General features: G+C 33.0%; 1 protein-coding gene across 7 annotated transcripts in view; it reads right to left on the bottom strand.

The window, feature by feature from the left end:
• LOC118185097 (NAD(+) hydrolase sarm1-like) overlaps positions 1 to 27,352 on the bottom strand; it is a 137,483-nt gene that overhangs the window by 31,881 nt on the left and 78,250 nt on the right. For 6 of the 7 annotated variants that reach the window (XR_004757545.2, XM_035354896.2, XM_035354891.2 and 3 more), the window contains exons 2-4: positions 26,476 to 26,766; positions 21,158 to 21,364; positions 10,615 to 10,716 (exon numbers count right to left, since the gene is read on the bottom strand). Coding sequence is in view for 6 of the 7 variants with exons in the window: in XM_035354891.2 (XP_035210782.1) it covers positions 10,615 to 10,716; positions 21,158 to 21,364; positions 26,476 to 26,766 (600 nt within the window). In the remaining variant the exon portion in view is untranslated. The remainder of the gene's footprint in view (positions 1 to 10,614; positions 10,717 to 21,157; positions 21,365 to 26,475; positions 26,767 to 27,352) is intronic. The other variant, XM_085817407.1, reaches the window with a different exon arrangement.

Genomic DNA, 27,352 nt, shown 5'->3' with positions numbered 1-27,352 from the left:
TTTAAAGTTTGGCTAAAAAATGCCACGGGCTGTTGATTTTGCGAAAGTACCGCTCCTACCGCATAATCCGAAGCATCCGCTGAAATTTCTAAATTCTCATCCTTTTCAGGAAATTTCAACACAGGGGCTTGCGTTAATGCTTGTTTTAATTTTTCGAAAGCACTATTGGCTTCGGCCGTCCACGAGAATCTTGCCTTTTTCCTTTTTAATTTTAACAATGGCTCAGCAATAGCTGCAAAATCTTTTATAAAGGACCTATAATATGAACAAAGTCCTAGAAAAGAAGAGAGCTTCTTTGCCGTGTTCGGAGTCGGATACTTTTGTACAGCGATTATTTTTGATTCGTCTGTCTCGATTCCTTTCTGAGATATTTTGTAACCTAAATATTTTAATTCAGGGGCTGCAAATTTGCACTTTTCGACATTAACTTTTAGACCGGCCTCATTTAATAAAGCAAACACCTGTCTTAAATCCTGTACATGTTGGTCGAGATTATCACTAGTAATAATGATATCGTCTAAATAGATAAATGTGGAATTTCCAAGAACAGGCCTTAACACAATGTCCATACATCTCTGAAATGTTGCCGGTGCCCCTGAAAGGCCAAACGGCATACGCAAAAATGCATAAGTGCCAGACTTGGTTATAAAAGCAGTCTTAGGCACGTCCTCAGGCCTAACCCCTATTTGAAAATAACCAGTCGTTAAGTCTAAAGTCGTCATATATTTGGTGGATGTTATGTTCCTTAGAATTTCTTCAATAATAGGTAACGGATATACCGGATATTTAGTTATGGAGTTTAATTTACGGTAGTCAATTGCGAATCTCCACCTTTTTGGATGTGTCAAAGGATAGTCATTATTTTTCTTACATAAAACCACCGGGCTAGCATAACTACTTGAGATGGGCGTTATGATCTTTCTACGTAGCATATCGGTGATATGCCATTCTATAATTTTTTCCTTATTCTTATCATACCGGTATGCTTTGTGGCGAACTGGCATTGAATCTCCGGTGTCAATACTATGGTTAGTAACCTGAGTAAATCCTGGAATATCACTAAATAACGAAGCAAATTCACTTACCACTTGTCGGATTCTTCGTTGCTCGTCATTAGGCAGGTGGTCAAGATTTAACATCGGCGGTTCAGCCTTTTCTCCAAGAACTGCTTTCATCGTCAGCTTAAGGGACGCTTCATTAAAATCCAGCGTTGCTTGTGCCTCTGAAAGAAAATCTATTCCTAAAATAATATGTGCTTGCAGATTCTTTACTATGAAAAACATAACCTTTACTTGTTCGTCCTTGATACGGACATACAGCGGTAATTTACCTATACACTTACATTTTTCTCCTTGCGCCGCTAACACTGTCGTATTATCCGAATTATATATGCGGTATTTCCGAAAATACTTCCTAAAAAAATCTTCTGCCTCACAGGAACACTGCGCGCCTGTATCCAGGAGTGCGGTGGCTGGGATATTATTCACCAACACTTCAATCTTCGGAAGAGTCAAATTTTTCACCATTACTGTATTTAACTTGAAGGAAGAGGGGTTTTCGTGGCCTTCGGATTTCCGCACCCTCCCGTCAGCAGAAATCCGTTTTAGTTTAAATTATTTTTCATTTCCGTGCTTTCCTTCTTTTTCCACTGGCCTTGAGACTTTTTTCCTGGATTGCTATTGAACTGTCGACGTTCGCCGGCTGTTTTTGAATGCTCGGGTTTCCTTGCCCACTGATTCGCTTTGCTTCCGTAGCCGTGTGCTTGAGTTTGCTGTAGTCTTGGCGCACTAAATTTGTTTCGCTGTTGATATTGGCGTCTTCTTTCAATGTCCGCCGTTCTTCTACTTTCAAACTGGATTGCTAGCTCAAATAACTTTTCCAGTGTAGTCGGATTTCTTAATTCAATAAAGTCTTGCACTTGGGGCAGTAACCTCGGCAAAATCACTTGAATTATCTCAGGATCCGGACGGTTTCCATACAGGAGTTTGAAGACGTGAATTTTTCTTAAAATAAAGCTTAAGAGGTTTCCGATTCTTTGCTGATATATACTGAAAAGTTCCGTTTCTAATTTCGCACGATCCCTTACAACAGGGAAGGCTTTTACTAGGGCAGTCTTGAAATTCTCGTAAGTATAGGTGGGACTTCCTGCTTGACCCAAGAGATTTCTGCCTATACACTTGAACCAGTTAAGCGCTTGGCCCCTCAAAGCGCTGGTAGCTAAGGTAACTTTTTGAAATTCGTGCACGGGGTAGAGCATGAAGTGGTCATCCAATTTTTCCAAAAAACTGGTTACCGGTGAGTTTCCTTTAAATGTTGCTTCTGGTTTCATCGAAGCGCGCATGGTCTGGACGATGTAACCAAATCCTTCCAGGGCGGCACCTGGCATTTCTGGATTCTGAGCCGCTTCTGCAGGCAGCACAGGTTCTTCTTGAAACTCGGCCATGGTTATTCTTCTTCGTTGGGCGCCACTATCAGGTTCAATGTTCCGTCTTACTTTCTTCGGGAACATGCAAGGACCTGACTCGGAACAGAGAGCTTACTAAAGCTATGTTCAATAACTGTGGGAAGTAGACAGGATACACAAGAAGGGTATACAAAACCCTTTATTTTTCTCTATTTACAATAACTTCCGTACTTCGGAATACAAAGACCCACTACTTCTGGTCTAAACGTAAAAATATAAAAATAAAACTAAACTCTTAACTTTGAAATAATAAACGTGGAAGATTGGCCTTATATTAACAGGAAGCCGTATGTAGTACAGAGAACTGTGAACACTACAATACGTTTAAAGTTATCAAGAGGATTAAACCTCTGGCCTGGAAGGCAACCAGCAACTGAGTAAAACTCCTAAGGTAAGCGGCCTGCTTCGACTAACTGCTTCCTCTCTCTCGCTTGGCAAAAAGCCACAACTTAAATACTTGGCGTTCGCCAGACAAACTTTGCATAAATACGTTAACGCTTATAATTCTGGCCGGAAGTAGAAAATAAGAAGTGATAGTAAAGATTTAAAATAAAATAAACGTTAGTAAAACTTAAGATCCTTACACTATTATAAAGAGATTCACAAAATAAAAAACTGTTTGGCAATTCATCTATCTTCTTCGAACCGTATATAAACTAGTAACTGAACAAAATTCGTTAAATTAGTACTTTCATCCAATTGCAATGCTAAATACATAAAATATGTGCTTTAGTTTTTGAATAAATGTCACTTTAATGGAATTTGCCCTATCATGAGTTCGTCGATTTACTGTATCATTTAATAACGGAACATTATTAAGTTCATTAGCCGCTTTTTCGTTGAAGAATGTTAAAACAATATCTTTAGCTGCTGGTAATAGAAGATTTTCTTCAAGAGTGTGAGCCTGCTCAGTTTTGGCAGTTCTTAGCCTTGTTTGGGAACTCGCTTCCAAAGCTTTTTTACTTGAAGTAACAAAACCTTTCATTACTTGTTTACTATTTTTGAATTCCAATAATTTCCTCTTAAAATATTCTTCAGATTATCCTTTTAATTGGCATGCTTAGATTCAAGATGTCTTTTAAGAAACGATGGATTCATACTTTAATTGGATAATAGCACATTGAGGTAGAGCATTCGTTTCATCTCCTCTCCAAGTAAACCCAAATGGTAAATAACTTTCCTTATATTTTCTATAAACAATTTTTCTTTTATTTTCAATATTCTTAGTGATAGTAAGCTTGTTCTGGAACCATCACCTGTGAATCATCAGTTTTTCGCTTAGTCTGTCCTAGCCATTTTTCCATTTCGAAAATCTAGGTTTATTTTATTATGTTTTCATAAATATTTAAAAGCACAATATATTATGAGTTCTTCAAAAACAAACGACGATATTCTCAAATTGTGTAGAAAAGCAAGGAATACAAAGCAACAGGTAGACAGGGACAGGGAAAAGTGGACGGAGCACCAGAATTTCGTCAGTGACTTTTACAGGTGTTGCCCCGCCGCACTACTGTACCCCGCTGGGCTTTAGTTGGCCCGCATCGGATGCTAGCCTACCAAGACATTTACATAGTAATTTTACATCAATACTAGACTTACGTATTGAATATACAATTACAAAGACACAGTATACAATTATTACAAAGAGATTGACCTATTAACAAAAGTTGGATTATGGCAAATTAATATGACATAATTACTTCGAACATACATACAAACTTCCATTTTACATTGTACTTCATACAAACAATATATTTACATTAGTATATCTAGTTATATCGAATTACAATAAACATCTTTTTAAGAAACTAATTGAGGAAGAATTTTTTTTTTTTTTTTAAATCTTATTATACTTATTTGAATTACTAAGACGAAATATCTTATTAATACATTTCCTTTCATTTTTTAACTTGTTACACACAACTGCATCAGCACTGAAGTCTTACATTATTATTTTTGTATATTAATGTATCATAAACACAGAAAATATATATTAGAAGATCGCGTAGTACTTACATTTACACTAATATATCTAATAGAGTCGTATATTATTTTTTAATTAATGATTTAATTATTACAAGATTTTTCCCCCTCATGTCCAAATACAGTTCAAATTCTTATTGTAATTATTTTGTAAAAACTATTCATACCATATTTAGCCTGTTTCAGACATTTGCAATATTTCTGAAATCTTGCATTAATATTGCAAGTTATGGAATAAGAGGTATTTAAACAGATGTGATAACATCTTGACATATGTCTTCTCTTTTATATGCGAAAAGTTTCTTCATAATCAAGGAAACCTTTTGTTGTAATTGAGGGATCGTTAGCATGCATTTAATGTACTCAGGCGTAATTTGTGACCTTCCTTTGCAGTGTAGCTCTTTTGTGAGCTGGCACTTGAAAATATAGTGCTCTGGGTCTCCCTTTTCCCCACATGCGCACTTGTCTGAATCGCTCAAATTTCGTGCACAGTAGTACGTGGGGAAAGGACCATGTCCAGATAAGAATATGCTGATGAAGAAGTTATATGAGATTGGATCATATGTGGATTTCTTGTAGAAGTTAAAAAGCCTTCTACCTACTTCTGCATTTTCCCATTCAGCTTGCCATTTCTTTAATGTAATTTTTTTCAACATATGCTTCGCATACGATTTAGGGAATGGGACACTTACTGGAGGTAGAGATGGGTCTTGCGCATCTGCCCTTTCATTTTGGGCTTGTCCAGCATGCGCTTTTACCCACTTTATTTTTATAGATGTTCTGTTGTGCTGTGATATTAAATCGTAGAAATCTTGTACTATTGATGATTTGTTTCTTGCATCACTGACAGCTTTAATTTCCGCTTGGCTATCACTGTAGATGGTAACATATGTTAGATGCTTTTGATGAGACCATAGAATAGCGTGTTTTATGGCTGAAAGCTCAGCTTGGAAAACGCTGTTGTTGTTCCTTAGGTGTCCTTTCCATTCTGTTGTTTCTTGTTCTGAGAGGAGTGCAAAGAACGTGCATCCTACTTTTTCGTTTAACTTTGACCCATCTGTGTACACGACTGGAAATGAAGGTACACTGAGGGTGTCTTCTTTTGTAGATATTCTGAGTTTTGCATGTACTGCAGGGTGTCTTAGGTAAGGATTTTGTGGCTGTTCAAAATCAAGGGGACACAGGTATTGATCTTCTACCTCTATGTTTTTCTTGAGGTGGAATAACGTGGCTAAGTCTGCATCTTCTTTTGCTTTCAGATGGAGGGGTGGGATTCCTGTTAATACACAGAGTGCTGCGGTTCAGGTAGTTCTGTATGCTTTTGCTAATTGTAAGAGGAAGCCGCGTTGGATCGAAGCTAAGAGTGTTTTCTTTTTCACTGTCATAGGGTGAGTCCATGCCGATGCCCCGTAGAGGATTATTTTTTCGATCACGGTAGCAACAGGTAGACAAAACATCTGCTGGTAAAGACAATAAATAGACGGGAAAAATTATACTAATTGAAAATATAAAGCAAAACGTTCTCAGAAATGGTGGCGCAGACATGATAATAAATCGAGCAACTTTAAAAGAATTAATGAGGTACTATTAGTTTCTACAGGAGCTTGTTTTTATTTCCTATTAAATACAATATCCATTTCCATTACTTCTTTTAAAAACATCATTTATTACAATTTTTTTTATGTCTATCTATGGTTAAATATTTGTAAAATAAAAACGAATTATTTTGCTAAAGTCTATAAGCGGTTATTGACCTTGAACAAAGCTCATATCGCCTAAATGTACGTGTGTTAGAGAAGAAACTTAAGCAGGATGTTGGGGTATTTAATTTTCGAATTTAATAGCAAAAATACTTTGTTTTTTTGCGTACCACCGGTTGAGAATTGGTGTTCTAAAGAATTTACAGAATTTCGTTAAACTCCTTGCTCAACGTTTATTTTCGCAACCCTTGATCGCACACACGTACTTCCAGTCACAAAATTGTTTTAAATAATACAAATATTACGGTATTTTTAAATTTTAAAAATATATTTTGTAAAAAATATGAAATATAGCATTTTACAAGATCTCCCAGTCCATGTAGTTATAATTTTCAGTGAATGTTTACTCTTCTAAAAATGAAAGTGAGAAAACGCCATCTGCCCGTAAGAGAAAAGTTGACCACAATATTTAATTTCAAAATCTAGAATTTTTCAGATTTTTCACTGCCAGGAAGTCCTTTTCTCTTTTTCCCTTTTCCTTAAGGTGGCGGTTAAAAACTAAATTAGAATAGTTTTGAGGTTGACTTTTTTCTGCTATTAATGTCATTCACTGTTATTCTTATGTGATTTTGATATTCCGAAAGCATTTTCACTCAATTATGAGTTTTCAAATGCTAAAAATACATTAATGACATTCACATGCAGGTGTATTATTTTAGGATCATAACCTAAACACTCATTAAAAAAAACTGGACTTGAAATACTTCTCATTTTTTTATTTATGCAAATAATGATATGAGTTGGCTATATGCCAATACTGAAGCCTGCGAATGTTTTTCAGGTCACGAAATCATACAGATTCTGCGAATAAGATGTCTTTTTTTTTCCCCAAAAAACATTATACTGATAAGAATGTTTTGCAGCAATATTCACAGTAGAGTTCGTCATTCAAACTATTTAGTATCAGAAACTTTTTTTCTATATTGCTGTTTCATTTTTTGTTGCGTACAAATTTACATATTTCGCTCTTCGAATGAGGTGCGATGTACAGAAAACATGATAACAAAATTTAAATTTAAACACACTGGTCAATTTTTGTGTACGGAGTCAAACATTCATAGTTCGTTCTTTTAGAATTAGTATGAACTTTTACTAGATATAATTTATATAGACCGGGAAACCGTATAAACCGTATAAAAAGTTGGATTTCGTATTATTTACGAAACTGACTAATTTATAATTGCCATAATGTGAATCTTTCCCTTATTTAAAGGGATTTTATAGTTGAAAGTATGTGTCTAAAACCAATGACTGTGAAACTAAAAGCCGCTAAAGAACTTTTATGGCCATGCTGTATATAGGCATTTATTTGTTCTTTTAATGAATTCTGTTTAATAAAATTGTGTGGTGAAAGAATATCAAAATGTCTTTTGATCATGTTTACAACTTAGGCTTTTTGAAACAATTATACCAATCATTATTAATGGCCATTTTTTATCACTTTATATATATACATATATATATATATATATTTTAAATTCTCAAAATCTATTAAATGAACAAAAATAGTACTAACTGTCTTACCATGCTAGACTAAATCACTGGGTTAAAAATTCTACAACGCCGAATATCAAAGTCTTCGTACATACAGCGATATAATACAATATTACATGAAATAAAATTCAATTTAATAAGGAAAATCAATATTAACTCATATAGAGAAACAATTTCACGTCATCCAGTGAGACCAAAGCCTTGAGACAAAGCTCTCAAGACAAAGCCTTGAGAGGGTTTCAAATAATCGTTGAATTTAATCGGAACTTTTAACATAAAAGTCACGACTTGTGCTGCAGACAAAATCCACTGCTTATGGAATCGTAAATGCTGGCAATGCAAATTAAACTGGTAAATGCAGGCACTGTACTTTTTAATGCAGTTTTAATTAAACAATAACAGCCAAATTAAATTAAACAATAACAGTAAAAGAAATTTAAACGCTGATAATGTAGTCAAACACTACGCATTCAATGATATAAACAACAATCTGGCTAAATTACTTTTACCGGCGCGTAAGTAAGATTCGAAATTCTGGTAAAAAAATAACTAAGATAATCTAAGATTTAAAATCCTCAGCTTATACACTATACTCTACATACTTATTTAACAAAACAAAAAATAAATAAATAAATAAAAATAAAAATTTTAAAAAAATTAAAAAAAAAAAAAAAAAAAAAACCGCATAATTGCACACACACACATAAAAAAGGAACTCATTATTATGCTACGTATGGAGATGTTTGCTCCAATCTTTAGAAAAATTCGATTACATGAATAACTATTTCTTTCACAAAAAGCATTCAGATTCTTTTGTTATTTATTATAAAGTTGGTGGATTTACTGAGAAATATGTAAAGCCCACTAGGGCTATTTGCCTAAGGAGAGGGATGCCTTCGTGGAGGACTTTTTGTGGGAAACTGGCTTATACACACGTTACACATGGGAAAAATCACAAAAACGCCCATGCAGGCAGCCCGTTCGCCTGGAATTGAAACCAAATTGGGAGTACTAATGTTCAGAGACTTTACCGCTCGGCCGCTGGTGGGCTGTAAAGAAGACAGATTTTTCAACTACTGAAATATAATATTAAGGCTTAGCAATTTGTGTTTTAAGCATAAATTTAATAAGAATGATAAAAAGTTATTTTGCAATGATTAGCTTATTACAATAACATTAAGTATAATGAGAAAATTTTATTCGAATAAATTTTCTATTGAAGGTTAAAAAATGCATAGAAAATGTTGCTTTAGAATTCAAGAAAAAAACTGTCTGCTTTTTGGAAAGACTTTTTAACTAGGTTTTAAAAACATAAAAAATGCGTTTCTGTTTACTGAGATTTCAGAGTTGCATGAGAGGGAACATTTAACTAAATTGCGATGCACTGGAAAAACAGTTTGGATTTAAAACGTTTTGACAGATTTTTAACAAAATTAATTGTCTGATGAATCTATTCATATTCAATTATTTTAATTATTCAGCTTCAGCTAAGTCTTCTGTTGTCCAAAAAGTTTTCGGCTTAGAATATTCCGTCACATTTCCCGAGTTCAGCATTCTTTTCACTTAAGATTTTAAAGCAATTTGCCTCAAAATATGTTCCGATTTGAAATTTTGATAAATAACTAAATATTTCATCTTTGATCTATTACTATCAATGACCTTTTTTTAATTTACTTCCTAATAACGTACAACCTGCTTTAACTAACCGCAGATTTGCCGAATGATCAAGCTGCATTGCCTTTTGAGTTATAGGAATTCTAAAACTAAGATGCCAGACAGATTCAATACTTCTGGGAGTAGGATTTTAAACCTCAGCATTAGCAAAGCAATTCACATGAAAATATTGGTGTCCTTTTTCTGCTGTTTTTTCTGTAATATCATCATGTTTTACGACTGCTGTGGTCATTATATAATAGTTATCACACTATCATTACACTTCCACATGCCTCGACGTACTAGAGCGGATGTTATTTTGTTGGCGTACTGTCTCTTATCGCACAAGACAATATTACGATATGGATGAGTAGAATCTGGTATAAAATGAAGTACGGTGAACTCTTCCTGAGAAGATCACCGACGGTTTTAAATGATTCAGGTCATCTGTGAAAATAACCACTTTACAAAATCATAACATTCAATGATGCTCTCTTCCATTGTTTAATTCAGTTATCAAAAGTGCCGTTCACTTTTAAATATTGTCTTCTCAGAACGAGGTCAGAGATTTTTCTGCATTATTTTCAGAAAAATTATATTTCGTTTCATTCCAGCTAAGATCTTACTCTTTAACCAGTTAGTTCACAACACAGTTCAACTTCTCTAATGAATTCACAGATCGTCGTATCACACCTGGAATACGGTTTAAACAATTTTCCCAACCTGAAAACAGTTTTTGAAATCCAACACTGATTACTAAATTCAGCAGATAATGTAGGCTACAAAACTTGTAATGTTTTTTCCTGAAGATGAGGATCAAGACGTTATCATCTATATGAATCATTTCTTTTATAAATCCTTTATATTGAAAGATGAAATGTTGACATAAAATTAAATAATTCTGCATGTATTGCAATATGAAATTATTTAAGTGAACTCATTAGGGGGTATCAGTGAACAACAGCGGGTATCAGGGCACTGCAGCCCATGGCTTTCTAAGGGCTGTTTGTGTCGCCGAGTTTAGTTTAGTTTAGTTAGTGTTTTAAAAATGCTTAAGGATATGCTATGCCAATAAAAAGAACAGGAAAATCATCATCTGCAAACTTATTCTTTTCCCAATCAAATGCTTTCAACTTCATATGTTAAATCGGTAATGTATCAATGACCTTAATTTAACGGTCATTTCCATTGGCCTTAATTTGATAAATAATTACAAATAAAGGAATGTATTTCATTATAATAGTTATTAGACAAACTCACCTGAGATAATGGACAGCTTTTAGTTTCATTTGTACCTGTATGGTTCAAATTTTGAGCTGACTGAGTGGACTGACTGCTAAATGCTTTAGAGGATATTGTCACCTGTAAAATACACAAAATTAAATGCAAGCAATAAAATTTACATACTGAAATATTAACTTAAAAAATCTGATGTGCACACCAAATGACTTCCTTGTACGGCCTATTAAGTTATACACATTTTTTGCTGCACTTCATTCAAAATTCTTTCCTCGAATTATTCTAACTTAATTGACCGATCCCTCAAGGGAAGTCGAATATGACATCAAAAACTGCAAATTTTGAAATTAAATATCCCAATCAGTTTTTGGCGTACGGCATTCGAACTTCTTATAATTTTATTTTTATTATAGCGTTTATGAACGTATAAATAAAGATTTTAACATAAACATAACGATTATAAAATTTCCTCAGAGTAAGTATAGGAATTCAGAAACAGCATTAAAAGTTAGATTTCCTTATTTGTCGAAAATAACTTTTTTTTTTAAATTTGACATTGTCAAAACATGAATATTTTTTGTCATTCAAAATACTTCTTTAACTGAGATTATATGACTATGACTAATCATTGCAAATATGTGTGTGTAAACATATAAATACTATACACACATACACACCCATACGCTTGGTATTGCTGATTGCAATAAAAAAGAGAGGTACACAACTGCATGTTATAGCAGTTGCATATACAAAATTTCAACCTTCTAAGGCTACGCGTTTTTGAGTTATGTGAGATACATACATACGTACGTACATACGGATGTCACGAGAAACTCCCTTTTGAATTCCTTTTCAATACATTTTCAATGCATTTTGGATAATAAAGTCCTTTACAGTCTCCATAGGTACATACATGAAGCTCCCCCCCCCCTCCGAAAAAAAATCAAATCGTGCGAATGAATTCGGGAAGGGTCAAAGTAGATCTTTCCGTTGAAATATGATACTCAAAAATTTTCGCGAATTACAATATTTCCTTTATTTTTTACAAAGAAGTATAAAAAGTTTAAATTTGAATTCAATTCTCCGCCAAAATTAATTATCAGATATATCGATGCTATTACCCTTCCACTTACTTTAACAGTAAATTCATCAAGAAAAGAGGGGTGTCCGCCGACAACATCGCGGACGAAAACGTCGCGGAGAAAACAACGCAAGGCGAAAAACGTCGTGCTACAAAACATCGTGGAAGAAAACATCGTAAAGGGAAAACATCGCAATTTTAAAACATCGTGGTACAAAACATCGTTGTCGAAAATAAAGCGGTTAAAAAACTTCGCAGTTTAAAAATATCGTCGTCGAAAATATCGTGGTAAAAAATAAAGTATCTACAAATCATCGCATGACGGTAACATCGCAGACATGCTTTTTTCAGGTTTTAATAATTGTAAATGGATATTCCCATAATGATTTGTGAGCGGAAGATGTAAAGAAGGACACTTTTTACTTTCACATTTTTTTATTAACTAATAAATTTTTGCTGAAAAAGTAAGAAGGAAACTTGAGCACAGAAAATTAAATGCGACTGATAGATTATACTTTTCATGAAAAATTACCTGTAAAAAGTTTATAAAAAATTATTATTAATGACCTTTTTTAGTTAACTTAGTCGGTTTAAAATTCTATTAAGTGCTATAAGTTGCATTAATTTTCTGTGCTTAAACTTCCTTCTTATTTTCTCAGCAAAAAATTATTAGTTAATAAAAATATGAAAGTAAAAATTATCCTTCTTTCCATCTTGCGCTCACAAATCATTATGTGAAATGGAATATTCATTTACAGTTATTAAAGCCTGAAAAAAGCATATATGCGATGTTATCGTCATGCGATGATTTGTAGATAATTTATTTTTTACCACGATATTTTCGACGACGATGTTTTTAAACTGCGAAGTTTTTGAACCGCTTTATTTTCGAGGAATGATTTTGTACCACGATGTTTTCTCCCACGATGTTTTGAAGCAAGTCGTTTTCGCCTTGCGTTGTTTTCTCCGCGACGTTTTCGTCCGCGATGTTTTCGGCTGTAACCAAACGAGGAGGTTCGAATCCTGCGTACGGGCTGGCTGCATGGGCGTTTCCATGGTTTTCCCCATGTGCAACGTGTATACGAGTCAGTTCTCTTAGAACGTCCTCCAAGAAGGCATCCCTCCCCTTAGATAGAAAGCCATAGTGTGCTTTGCCATAATTAAATAAACCAAACCCTGTAGAAAAGAGAACATGGTTATTTGCTGTGCCCGCAAGCTGGTATCACCTTTGACTTTTTTACTTCCTTGTACCCCTCAGGGGAAGTTATTGGCTATATTTAGTGCTCGATTGCGAAAAATTGAAAAAGTATTGTATTTGTGATAAAAGTTATTTTGGAAAGCCAATAAGAAAAACTTCCCAGGAGTTTGGTACCTTGTCGTGGTCTGAGGGCTCCTCCTCCTAAGGGAGGAGGTCGAAATCCAAACTCCAAAGAAATTCAATTGGGGAAACCCCAGGGTCCCAATTGATATAGATCAAAAATGGATAAATTTGTACAGACAGTGACTGTTCCTGAAAATGAACTGATAGAAGAAGCTAGATCACTAATTAGTGACATTGAAACTTGTTTGGAAGAGGCAACTAGAGTAACAGTTCCTCTAAGAAAGAAAGTTTTTAAAGCGCAAGAAGCGCTATTTAATTTTATAGTCTCTCAAGCGTTGGAAATTGAAAACTTAAAGGGAAGATTGGATGTAGTTCAGAAACTACAGATAGAGAAGTCATTTGCAGACATTATTAAAGAACAGAAGATGGAGAAAAAAGTTGTATCAAAGAAAGATAAAATTAAGAGAAAAGATGAACATGTGGCTCTTATTTATCCTAAAGTGAAAGGAGTGTCTTCAGAAGAAGTGAAGATGAAAGTTGTTGAAGCTATTGATCCTGTAAAGTTAAAAATAGGGATTAGAAATGTTAGAAAAATAAATAATGGTGGAATTGTTATTGAGTGCTTAAATCATGAAGAAATTGATAAATTAGAAGAGGAAATTAAAACAAATGAATTGTTAAAAGAAGATATTGAAGTTAGAGCTCCGATTAAGAAAAATCCGAAAATTATATTATATAATATTGATTTGGAAGTTGGAAAAGAGGAACTACAGGAAGCTGTTATTAAACAAAATCCTGTATTTGAAGATGGTGGTTTTATTCCACTTTTTCGGATAAAAAATAGAATAATAAGGCTCATTGGGTGGTAGAAATCCAACCTAATAAATTTAGAAATATTATTAATCAAGGAAAGATTAATTTTAACTGGTTTCGTATAAATGTTAAAGAATATTTGAATGTAGTGAGATGCTACAAATGTCAGGAATTTGGGCATTTTCACAAAAGATGTACTAAAGATTCAATATGTGCTAATTGTGCACAAAAAGGACATAATCACTGGGATTGTAAAAACAGTCCAGTATGTATAAATTGTACTAATGTGAATAACAAGTATAAAATGGGGTTAGACGTGCGGCATTCTAGTTTGGATAAAGATTGTTCATGCTTAAAGAGACAATATGATTTATTAATCAGAAGGACAAATTATGGTTTTTAGTTCTTCTTTGAAAATTAGAGGAGTTCAAATTAATCTTCACCATGCTCGTGCCGCTGTGTCTCAACTCCAACAAAGAACATTTGAACAAAATTATTCATTTGCTATGGTGCATATTAATAATAAGGTTAAAGGCTTTTCATCTCAATATAGACAATTTTTTGCTGATAATGATACTCCGTTAGCAGGAATAGTCATATTTGATAAAACAATTTCTGTGATTGAAATTTTGATTTCCAATGTTCTAGTTGTTTTGAAAATTAATTTTGGAGATCGGGATTTGTTGTTGATTTCTGCTTATTGTTCTCCTAAAGCAGATTTGATTTCCTCCTTGAATGAAATATCAAGAATTTTGAATAAAGATTTATGTAATGAATTTGTTACATAAATCTTTATTCAAAATTGCAATTCTTTATTTGGTGCAGATTTTAATGCTAAAAGTGATGTTTGGGGAGATCAAGAAGAAGATATTAGAGGAAAACAAGTACTGGAATTTATTAATGTACATGGGATTTGTATTTTGAATAATCCAGATTCTCCTCCTACTTTCGAAGGAGCAAGAGGTTCCTCTTGGATTGATTTCACTCTCGCGCGTTCTTCTATAAATATTGACTGGAAAGTTATTACAGATATTTCTTGTAGTGATCATAATTATATAGAAATTGATCTTGGTGATAAGGATTTTTCTCCTGTGAAGAGAAAGAGATTTTCATTAAAAAATTTAAATTGGATTGATTTTAAAAGAGATGTTTCTGCTCTTTTGTTGCAATATAATAAAATGAAAATTGATGGAAACAATTTGGAAGTAATAGTTGAAGGGTTCACTGATGAAATTTTAAATATTTGTGAAAAGAATAGAATTAAAAAGAAGTTTAAAACAAAAGGGTCCTCTGGTGGACTAAGAAATTGGATCTTTTGAGGTCTAAAGTCAGGATTGCAAGAAGAAAATTTCTTAATGCTGTTAATTTGGAAGATAAAATGTTCTTAGAGGATAAATATAAGAAAATAAGAGGAATCTACAAGAAAGAAATTAACATTGCTAAAAATCAATCGTGGGATGATTTATGTATGAAAACTAATTTAGATCAACCATATGGCATTCCTTATAAAATTACTATGGGAAAGTGTAAATCTGCACTTACTTTAAATCAATTAAAAAAAAAAAAAAAAAAAAAAGATGATGGCTCTGAAACAAATTCAATAAAAGATACATTGGAATATTTGGTTAAATTCCATTTTCCGGACGATCTGATTGAAGATGACTTGGAATGGCATAAAGAAATAAGACAAAACTTTCAGACTTATGAAAATGAATTTAATGATTTAGAATTTACAGAAGATGAAATTTTGAATGTGGTAGGGTCTATGAATAAAGGAAAAGCTCCAGGTTATGATGGTCTATGTTTAGACATAATTGAAGAAATAATAAAAATTGATTCTTGTTTTATTTGTAAAATTTATAATATTTGTTTGAAATTTGGTATTTTTCCTAAGATCTGGAAAAATGCTTCTTTGGTTTTATTTAATAAAGAGGGAAAAGATAAAATAGATCCCTCTTCATATAGACCTATATGTTTATTACCAGTATTTGGCAAAATTTTAGATAAACTAATGACGAATAGACTTTGGTTCTATTTGAATAAAAATAAATTATTGAACCAATCTCAATATGGATTTATAGAAGGAAAAAGTACTACTTTGGCTATTTGTGACTTATTGGATAAAATAAAAGAAAACAGAGATTGAAATTGCATACTGCACTTGTTACATTGGATGTTAAGAGTGCATTTAATAGTGTTTGGTGGCCTTTTGTTTTGTTCCAGCTAAAGAAGTTTAAATGTCCTTTTAACCTTTTTAAGTTATTTGAAAATTATCTTTGTGATCGTTCTGTTTCTTTTCAAGATGGTAATTTATGTTCTAAAAGAAATTATGGTAGAGGTTGTCCTCAAGGTTCTAATTCAGGACCTCTTTTGTGGAATATTTTATGTGATTCAATGCTTGTTTTACCTTTTAAAGACAATGTAAAGGTGCAAGCTTATGCGGATGATATAATTATTATTGTTTCTGCAAGTGGAAGGCATACTATAGATGCCGATATTGATTATACATTGTATCTGATTAGTAATTGGTCAAAACAAGTTAAATTGAAATTCGATTATAAAATATGTGCTATTATGGGAATAGCCAAAAGAGGAAAAATGATTACTCTCCCGAGAGGACATATTGATGGGTTTTCTTTAAAGAGTGTTCGAGAATTAAATTATCTCGGCATTTTAATAGATGATCAACTAACTTTCATTCCTCATTTGAAAAAGATTAAGTTACAGTGTTCTATTATTTTGAATAAACTATATGCAATAAAAGGTCTTAATAGTGACATAAAGAAAATTTATTATAAGAGAGGGATTGAAACGAAAATTTTATATTCATGCGCTGCATGGTACAAAAATAATGTTAGAGTTAACAATATGTTAACTCAAATTCAAAGATTTGCCTTGTTAAGCATCACTAAATGTTTTAGGACAGTATCTAATGCTAGTCTGTTTATTTTAAGTGGATGTGAGCCAATCTATTTGATTGCTCAAAGAGATAGTATTTTATTTCATTTAAAACATGGCAGAAGTTTTGATTTACAAGTGGATTTTTCAAATATTGAGATTTGTAAAATAATTAATGATGTTCATCCTGCCTTACTTACTGATTATTATTGGGACAAGAAGTTTCCTACTCGTAAAGGTCACGAAATTTTTACTGATGGTTCAAAGATAGGTGGAAAAGTTGGCTGCTCTTTTGTAGCGTATTCAAATGGAGAAATTGGATGCATTAAAAAGTTTAGATTAAGTGATAATTCTACTGTGTTTCAGGCAGAAGTCTTTGCCATTTTCAAATCTCTGGAATGGATATTGGGGAGAAATATTAAAAATGATGTTAATTTATATTCGGATAGTCAAAGTGCATTACTTGCCATAGTTTCTGGCAAATCTGCTACTAAATTGGTTTACGATACCCATGTTCTTTTGATTGAAAATTTAAAGGAAAGAAAAATTAATCTTCATTGGGTTAAAGGACATATTGGGCATGAAGGAAATGAATTTGCTGATATTTGTGCTAAACAGGCTACGTTGAAGAATTCAATTGATATTTTTCTTCCTACTTCTTTAGAAACTTTTAAAAATGTTTTAAAGAACAACATAATTAATTTATGGCAGGACTTCTGGGATAAAGACTTAAAAGACAGATATACTTATAAATTCTTTTAAAATGTCAATAAAAAGAGGTGCATTGGTAACGGGTTTATGGCCCAATTTTTAACAAACCATGCGCATGTACCAAAGTATTATAGTAGATTTCATATTAAATATTTGAAATGTCTATGTGGTGAACAAGAAGCTGATGTAGAACATGTAATTTTATGTGAATTATTGAGAAATAAGTGGCTAAAATTCTTATTATGTTTGAATAGAGAAAAAGATATTGTAAAAATATTTCAAATTGAAAAATTTAAAAAAGGAATTATAGAAATTATGAAATTTATTACTGAATTTGAAAATGTTATATTTGAGCAGACACTGTAATTTATAATTTATAATTGTTAAAATATAAGAAATAATATGTGAACAAATAATCTTTTGTAAATTATTTTATGTTATCTTGTAAATATTAATTTAAGTAAATTCAAGATGAATTGTTTTGTTAGTAATTTCTTTGTATTTGTTTGATTTTGTAAAGAGAAAGATTGTAAATGAAATGATTTATTTTGTTTGTAAAATGTTTTTGTTTAAATAAAGGTATTTGCTGGTGAGGTCAGCAAATCTTCCCTTAGAGTACGAGTACGGTATGGTGGTTTTATAAAGTTGAAAGGTTCCAATAAGCCCTGCTTTTGCCGTAAGGTAGCAGGTTTAAATATCGGTCTTACTTCTTTGTACGAAGTAAAAAGGAACTATTGTAATCGCGAAAAGCTTCAGACAGCATATTTCAACGAAAATATCCACTTTGACCGCTATCGAATGCAATTTAACGATGTTTTTGCGTGATATCTGTACGTAAGAACAGAATAAAAGACTTTTTTCCTCCAAAAAAATTATAAAACTGCTTCAAAATGAATTCTGAAGAGAATTTTTCGTGGCATCTGTACGAACTTCTGTACGTACGTACGTATCTTGCATAACTCAAAAACGAGTAGCCTCAGAATCTTTAAATTTTGTCTATAGGACTACTATAACATGTAGATGTGCACCTAGTATTTTGGTTTCAATCGGCCGCGCCAAACGTACATAAATATATTTATAAATATATGCACTCTGCTACCCGGGACAGTGATCTCAGTTTCTTTACTCTTATATGTTTGTAAATTGTACATTTTTACTTCCTTGTACGAAGTAAAAAAGGAAGTATTGTAATCGCGAAAAGCTTCAGGCAGCATATGTCAACGAAAATATCCATTTTGACCGCTATCGAATGCAATTTAACGATGTTTTGCGTGATATCTGTACGTAAGGACAGAATAAAATACTCTTTTCCTTCAAAAAAATTATAAAACTGCTTTAAAATTAATTCTGAAGAGAATTTTTCGTGGCGTCTGTACGAACGTATGTACGTACGCGCGTACGTTCGTGCGTACGTACGTATCTCGCATAACTCAAAAACGAGTAGCCTCAGGGCGTTGAAATTTTGTCTATAGTACTGCTATAACATGTAGATGTGCACCTCGTATTTTGGCTGCAATCGGCCGCACCAAACGTATATAAATATATTTATATATATATCCACTCTATTACCGGGCTCAGTGATCTCAGTTTCTTTACTCTTATATGTTTGTAAATTGTACATTTTTTGCTTTAAAAATGATTGAATTATGTTGTTTTTATCTTCCGGTTAAGGATTTTATGCCTTTAGTAAATCTGTGTGCAATATTTTTAGAATTATCAGCAATTTTAAAGTTGTTTGATTGCCGCTAAGCCTGTTTTTAATGGCGGCCATCGATGTTTACATTTGAAACAGCAGACTAGTGGATTTGTTGCCAATCTAGAGAAACTTAGATTCGCAACAACAAAGATAACGCATTCATTTATTATTACCAATTAAATCATGCTTAATTCTTTCTGGAATTTTTTCGAGGAAATAAGCGTTTGAGATTTACTTCGTAATTTTTAATACAGATATTTTGAGTTTTTATGTATTTTTGTCTTCTCGCGAAGTGAGAACTGAAATAATTAAATGAGAAATATTCAATCGTCTGTGAAAAACTGTTTCTTTTTTGTTTTGTTTGCTTAATTTCTTTTATACATAGTTCTAGCTTTATTAGAGTATTTGAATAGAACATGTAGCAACGATTAGATAATTCTTTAAATGATATACATTTTGTGCATTCTGAGTTATAATATGAATGAAATATAATACTGTTAAGTAAACCTAGCGCCAAGAGTGTCGCTATGGTAAACAAAGTGAATATTAAAGAATGCGTTTATTCTATTGTGGTTTATGCGCTGTCGGCGAAGTAGGTTTAATTCAATCTAATAAGTTTAAATAAAATGCAAGAAAAATGCGTATAATTTAATTTTCCGTACAAGGAAGTCATGTGGTGTACACATCAGATTTTTTTTTCTTTAAAAGTGATTGAATTATGTTGTTTTTATTTTCCGGTTAAGGGTTTTATGCCTTTAGTAAATCTGTATGCAATATTTTTAGAATTATCAACAATTTAAAAGTTGTTTAAGTGCCGCTAAGCCTATTTTGATGGCGGCCATTGCTTGTTTACATTTGAAACAGCTGAGTAGTGAATTTGTTGCCAATCTAGAGAAACGTAGCTTCGCAACAACAAAGATAAACGCCTTCATTTATTATTGCGATTTAAATCATGCTTAATCCTTTCTGGAATTTTTTCAAGGAAATAAGTGTTTAAGATTTACTTAATTTTTAATAATTTAATTTTTAATAATTAGTAATTTAATTTTTAATAATTAGTAATTTTTAGTAGAGATATTTTGAGTTTATGTATTTTTGCCTTGTCGCGAAGTGAGAACTGAATTAATTGAATGAGAAATACTCAATTGTCTGTGAAAAACTGTTTCTTATTTATTTTTTTTTTTTTTTCTTAATTTCTTTTATACATCGTCCTAGCTTTATAGAACATGTGGCAACGATTAGATAATTCTTTAAATGATACAAATTTTGTGCATTCTAAGTTATAATATGAACGAAATATAATACTGTTAAGTGAACCTAGTGTCGCTATGGTAAACAAATAGAGTGAATTTTAAAGAATGCACTTATTTTATTGCGGTTTATGCGCTGTCGGCGAAGTAGATATAATTAAATCCAATAAGTTTAAACAAAATGCAAGAAAAAATGCGTATAATTTAATATTCCGTACAAGGAAGTCACGTGGTGTACACATCAGATTTTTTTTCTTTGCGAAACAAATGTACAAGAAATCTATCGGACGATTTTTCGCATGGAAAATGTTCGCCAATTATCAATCTGAATGTTGTCTCTAAGGCAAGATTCTCCAGATCTTCCGTCTTTCTCCAGCATCGTCTGTTTAAATTCTTATATGCAGCTTGTCGCAAAAAGCAATATTTTGGGTTAGAAATAAAAGAATTCTGATAGTTTTTCTTACTTAGTTACTGACGGGTATGACAGAGACATAAGTTTTAGAAAAGGTTTCTAATTTTAAGATTTCTTCCCCTTCTAACTAGACGTCAGGTTTCTCCCACCGAATCTTATTTGAAATGTTTTCTCCCTCTGAACAAGATATGTACATAAACTTTCATTGGGATGGCAGCCAACAGTCGTTTTGAATAAAAAAAATTATTGTGTTTCATGATCTAACAATTACTGTTTGAACAATAATATTCGAAAATCTGTAATATCATCGTGCAATAAAAGCACCGTAAATATTTCGAGAATGCCAATGGAAATCATAGATAGGTTTGAACCATAAATTTACCTTCGAGAGAGAAGACAGCGATGATGAAATGTCGTGCATAATTTTCTTTTTGGCAAAGATCCGTGTCCTATTATCACCACTGGACATGGTTTCCATGGACGAAGTTCGAGATGACTGGCGCACAGTGTCTTGACTTTTGTGTTCTACGTGGACTCCTTCTAAATCTAATAATTGCGATAAAGAAGCTGTACGCTCCGGTCTCAGATCCTGTAAAACAAATTTTTTATTAAAACGTGCTTCTAATTAGCGAAATCAGCATCTACATATCAGATTTAATTGTTTCATATATTTCAAGCCTTTAATTTTACACTACATATACATCCATTGTCCAAATACCCCTAAAAATGTTCACGTGTAGGGACACTAATTTCTTTTTTTTTTTTTTTTTTTTTTTTCCCGCGAGCAGAGGAAACGAAAATTCGCCTGTCCTCGGCAACATTTGAATTGTGGATCTCCTAATTTATAGTTGCAGTGTTATTACTTACACCATGACGTACGTGCGAGGAAATTTTATAATAGTTTCTAATAGTATTCTACTCCGCTTAAAGGGCAATTGAAGAGAGGCCACCAACTCTAAGTCGTGAGGAATTATCATCCACCGCATTTTACTTGGTCTGCAAATGTAGGGATTATAAGATTTTTTTAAGCGGAAAATATGAAAAATCAAATGCGTCCTAGCTGAGATTTGAAATACGGATCTTCCAATTGATATCTGGTCATATTACCACTTATACCACTACAGAGCACGTCAGAGAAATATTATACCTTGTACGTATGCGTGCATCTCTATGACAATTTAGGTCCAGCATCACTGGACAGATAGTTTGATAGCTTTTTCGGAGCTAGGAAGCTTAAGAAACTAACTATGCTCGGAATCTTTAGTCCTTCCCTTCTAGCTAGACGTGTTAACTGCTTACATCTAAATGATGGATAAGGAAGGATTCCATAATTTCTAGGAAAGTTATCTGTAGATCAGTGCGATTCACCCGCTCTGTAACCTACGCACATTATGCAATTTGATAATTTATTTGTATTTGTAACTCTATAATGTAACTATAAAAAAGAATAGTAATTTCTATGGATTATCACAACCGATGAGTAAATAGAATGGATTGGAATTCATTACGTAAAAAAAGCTGTTGAATAATTTAACTACTATATTTCAGTTGAAAAGTACGCCTATGGCCTTATCTTAATTTGTAAGAGCTTATCCATTCTTATTTAACATTCAGTCTAAAAGTATTCAGATTATCGGGCTTTAAAAGCAGATGCAGAGCGGTTAGAGTTAATAATAATTCATAATAATTTGAGTAGAATGTATTTGTGATCTTTATCAGCTTTTGTTATGTGACTGTGCAGTGACCAATTAACCATTGGGAATGAACTTTAGTGAAAGTAAAAAAAAAAAAAGCTGTTCTTTTCGAGAGCTCCTTGAATTAGGTGTTATTCGCCCGAAATAAGAAAACCCTATTTCGCTAAATTTGGATATTGCAGGTTGTGATTCTGGATCAGTGGTGTTCAACTGGTTTTGCCTCAAAGGCTACTTTTAAATTTTTGCTATGCCTCACGGGCATCCGGTGTTTTATGTTTAGAAAATAACAATTTCGCTAGAATATGTGATTTCACTCGATAATTTTATGTTATCAAATAATAAGGAAAATTAATACGAACCTACCAAAAAAGAAAGTTACCTTATTTTGACAGTAAAGCATTAAGTTATGAACTTGATATTAAGGAAACGTTTGATTATTAATATTCTCTGACAACTTATTAAATTTTGGTGTATATTCGGATACACAAGCCAGCACCATGATGTTTTTCCATGCTCTGTTATCAATATATTTCTGTACTTGCTTTTTATTATTTTAAATTGTGAGGAAGCCTGCTCAAGATGTAGGTTGACCAAAAAAATGCTTTCGTTTTGTTTTGCTGGGATTTTTATTTAATAAGCACAATTAGTTTAAAAACTTAATCACTTTTGTTTTCTATGATTTTTAGTGTTAAGAAGAGTAAAAAAATCTCTAATTCAGCCTCCGACTTGTTAAGAAAACAAAAATTTTTTATTGAAAAAGTAACCTCTGTCACTTCTAATTATAAGGAAGGATTTTTTGTCTACAATAAAATGGAACCCATAGAAAATATATCTTAGAATCTTCTTTAAATTCTGAGCTGAGCAACAGAAGGTTTTTTCAGCATTCTTAGACGCATTATACTCTAGGAAAAATTCCGGGTCTAGAATGAGGGAAAGTGATGATAGTCTTTCTCCAATAAAAGTTATTCTTAGACAAATCGAAATTAGCCAGAAAAGCAAATATTGAGCTCATCATTTCAAATACGTAGCTTTTCATTGTAGCGTGTTATTAGAACGCTGAGTTTCCCAGTGATATCGGTTAAAATACCAAGTAAGCAAGAATTTCCCTTTCATCCAATTTTTGGTCATAATTGTGTTTAGATACGGAAAAAGTTCTAATCTCAGACAGTTTGCAACAAATTTTGTTAAAACCTTTCCTGATTCAGCCACTTACTTCTACATGGTAAGTTATGTTAGCAAATTATTACAAAGTTTTAAAATATCAATAATTCAAAATCCGTTCCTGGATAAAATTTACAGTGTGTACAAGAATAGTCATTATGTGATTGAGGTTAAGCTTCTATAAATCAGATTTTCTCGATGAATAACGCAGTGGTATGAATTAAATTTGAAAAATGAGTCTTTCTGCTTACAGAGCCCAACAAACCCAGTATTATTCCCAATAATAGCCTTTTTTTTAGCCCTAAGGGCGTTAGCCCGGAAGGGATAGTAATTTCATTTTGGCATTTTGCGTCGATTCACTATAAACGGCGAATCATTTTTTAAGTTGTTACAACCAAATATTATCGCCCTGTATTATATTTAAAGAAATTAAATAATGAAGAATCTGCATAAATGTATGTATGTTTCTCGCATTGTTATGAAGCAACGGTACCTAGAGCCATAAAATTTTGAACACCGTAAACCTCCACCAAATATGGGTATTTGAAAGGCCTAAATTGGAATTTGTTTGATTATCGATTTCATATTTTGTCAGACATTAAGGAATTTTTGATTAGCAAACTCAACAATTTCAAAGCAAGCAGTGGCAACACTGTGCGGGGGGGGACCATTTTATCTCCAGAGCGCGAGACTGTGTATCGGAAATTCTAAAGATATGCTCATTTTAAAATTATTTTGCGATATTGCTGTTGAGTTGAATTTTATAGTTTAAGTGCGAAATATTGAATATTGAATAAATAAAGGTAACATACAAATAAAAAAAGGCTTTTTGGGCATAATGTAAAACCTGAAAGCTTTCAGATTTTTTTAAAATTCTTATTACGTTCTCTTCTGTAATACAGTTTTCAATTGCGCCATCTCGAATGCGATTTGATAAAATCAGTATGGTAAACCAGATTTCTTTTACGCAGAAGTCTGGCACACCATTCTCGTAAACATCAGAAGTTGCGGTGGGTCAGTAACGTTATTGGACTCATCAAACTGCAGGGGAAAATACGCATATTTTCTAAATCAGATCTCATTTGTTTATACATATCGATCTCCATATCATCCACTCGTCGTGTCGTGCCACCGTATTTCGCGACAGAAGAACATTTTTTATAGCTAAGATTATTTTATTTTTGCTTTATAAATTCGTGAAATAAAGACACTGGCAGCATAACTTCGTTCACAATCGCTCCGGCTGAAAATGCAGTTTTATACATTTTGTGACGCAAGAATGTAACTTTAAAGGATGCTTCTTTGCGATCTTTGCTTCATTTTTGAAAAGAAAAAGACTGCTCTGTTGATATTTAAAAAAAAAGAAAGGAACCTAAGTGGATGTTGAAAACTTTTATTGTTTTTAAGAAGACGTTCAATATTCCATCGCTTTGGTACCACTACTGAAGCACAGCGTAATAAACAGCTTTTCCACTAACGGTTTGTAAGCAATAGGTCTTCCTCCTATTTGTTGTTAAAGTGGTAGATTTCTTTTCTTTTCGATGGCCCTGGTACATCACTCGCGTCGACAAGCATACCATAAAATATATGAAATAAATGAAGTGTTATTTTAAAACTCGTCTGAAACACAGCAGTTTGGTAAGCGCCACAGTGAACTTTTATCAACTTATTTCAAATGAACTGATGCCTGAAGACCATCGACGCATGGCTGGATGGATGGTATCGATGGTTCATTTTTTGCGCAGACGTGCAGGGGCGCCAGCAGCGACTTGGGTTTGTGTGATGCATTCTTATCCTAATCCGCCACGCAGATAAAAACCGCGAAATCGGGACAGAATGAATGCTAATAGATGAACATAAATGCAAAACCCTTGTATGTGACTTGTTATTGTACCTTTTTTTATGATTGTTTTTAACATTAGGATTAGAGTAAAGCTTTTGTCTCCCGGTGATATGGTGATTGCGGCTGGAGGGTGCTTAACGATAGGATTATGGCAACCACACACCCTTCAGTTGGATACTACTGCTCTAGACTGTAAATAGCAGTAGTGATTTTCAGTTGCACAAATTTATATCGCTGTTTACCAATGAAAATTTAGTCCTCTGTTACCTATCTGTGTGATAATTTGCTAAATTGGAGTTTTGAGTTCTTTGAGACTTCCTGATAATAAAGGTGATTTAAAATGTTTGATCCAGTTTCAAATGAGCATGAGTCTGTACCACTTCTGAGAAAAACCTGTTTGAGAAAATGAACTGCAGAAGAGAAAGTGAACAGGCTGTTCTGTGCAGTGCAAGATGGCTGTTGTTCCGACTAAAAACAAGATAATCGTGCAGTTGTTAAATGGCCAAAAGTAGAATGGCAAAATATTTTATAACATATCTTCTCTATGTTACCCTTTCTTAAGCTAAATCATCATTCTTTTTACAGTTCTGAGAACACGCTGTAGTGACAATGTTGTCCACATACCTTCAGGATACGGAAACTTACACTGTTCTTGCTATGAAGACAATAGCAAGGAACATATTGGAGCAACTGCAATTAGAATTTAATAATATAATCTTGATATTCAACTGGTAACTAGAGGAAGTTACATATACAAGTTATGGAAAATAAAACTTGGAGAGACTCCTTTTTATTTTATATATTACTTGTCCTTCTGTGTTTATAAATAATATTACAAATAAAGCCATTTGAAATCAGTAATTTATCTTGAAAATGTATAGTATTCTTAATGGAAATATGAAGAGGTTTACAAAGTTAAAAAAAATATTCCCTATGGGCATCTTTTTTTCGATTGCTGAATAACTGTTCAATGATACAATGATATCAAGAAGCTACTCTTACCTCTTCTTTCTCATCCAAAATATCATCGAAGGAAAACCTCCGGTCACCAGAGCTGAGCTTGAAAGGTGCTTCGTTGTTGCTCGTCAGGCTGTAACTCCTCGTAAAATTACGAAGCAGTTCCTCTTTCTTCTTGGACAACGTGGTGGAGTCCGTTTTGCTTAGCTTCTCAGAGCTCGATGAGTAAGTGGAAGTAGTTAGAGACACGGTGCTCATTACAGCACACCGGCCTTGGACGCTTTGAAATAACGCAGCTGTGTCACCGTTCTCTAAATCGGGCGGGAATTCGGGAACCTGTAAGGTAAGAATTGCTGTAATGACATATGTACAGAAATATGCCAATATCAGATTTAAATAAAGTTAAATTTTGGTCCACAATTAAACCCAGGCACACGTCATTAATCGGTTCAGATCCCTAGACGTATACCAGACGAATTTTTCCAATAAAGGGAAAATAATTAATCCGTTCAATAAAAAATTCCTATTGTTATTATTATAATACTAAACTGGGGTGAAATACATATTGTACATAAATGATGCATTGTCCATGATACGGTACATAAATGTTGTTCTGTTATCCAGATCAAAAGCGATTTTTCAAAGTCTCTCATCTCTGTTTGATACTTAATTTGACCACCTTCGGAACGTGAGCCGATTTAATAGCGTCTTTATTTTTCACAGTTGTGCACACTATCGTACTCGCCATACGGTATGCAATAGTCAAGTCTCAGAAACGCATGCCTTCTTTATACTTTTCAAAGGTCCATTTTCTCACCTTCATGGTGATCCTAACAATTTTCTTCGTTGCTTATCTTCGTTAATTAACTTTCTTATAACTCATTGCTAATAAATTTGCAAAACAGCCGTACTGACGTTCATT

Source organism: Stegodyphus dumicola, chromosome 5 (assembly GCF_044657685.1).
Source record: "Stegodyphus dumicola isolate Sdum_Otavi_A_Nest chromosome 5, ASM4465768v1".
Lineage (NCBI taxonomy): Eukaryota > Metazoa > Arthropoda > Arachnida > Araneae > Eresidae > Stegodyphus > Stegodyphus dumicola.
The sequence above is the reverse complement of the archived record's forward strand: the minus strand, read 5'-3'. Positions and strand labels throughout refer to the sequence as shown.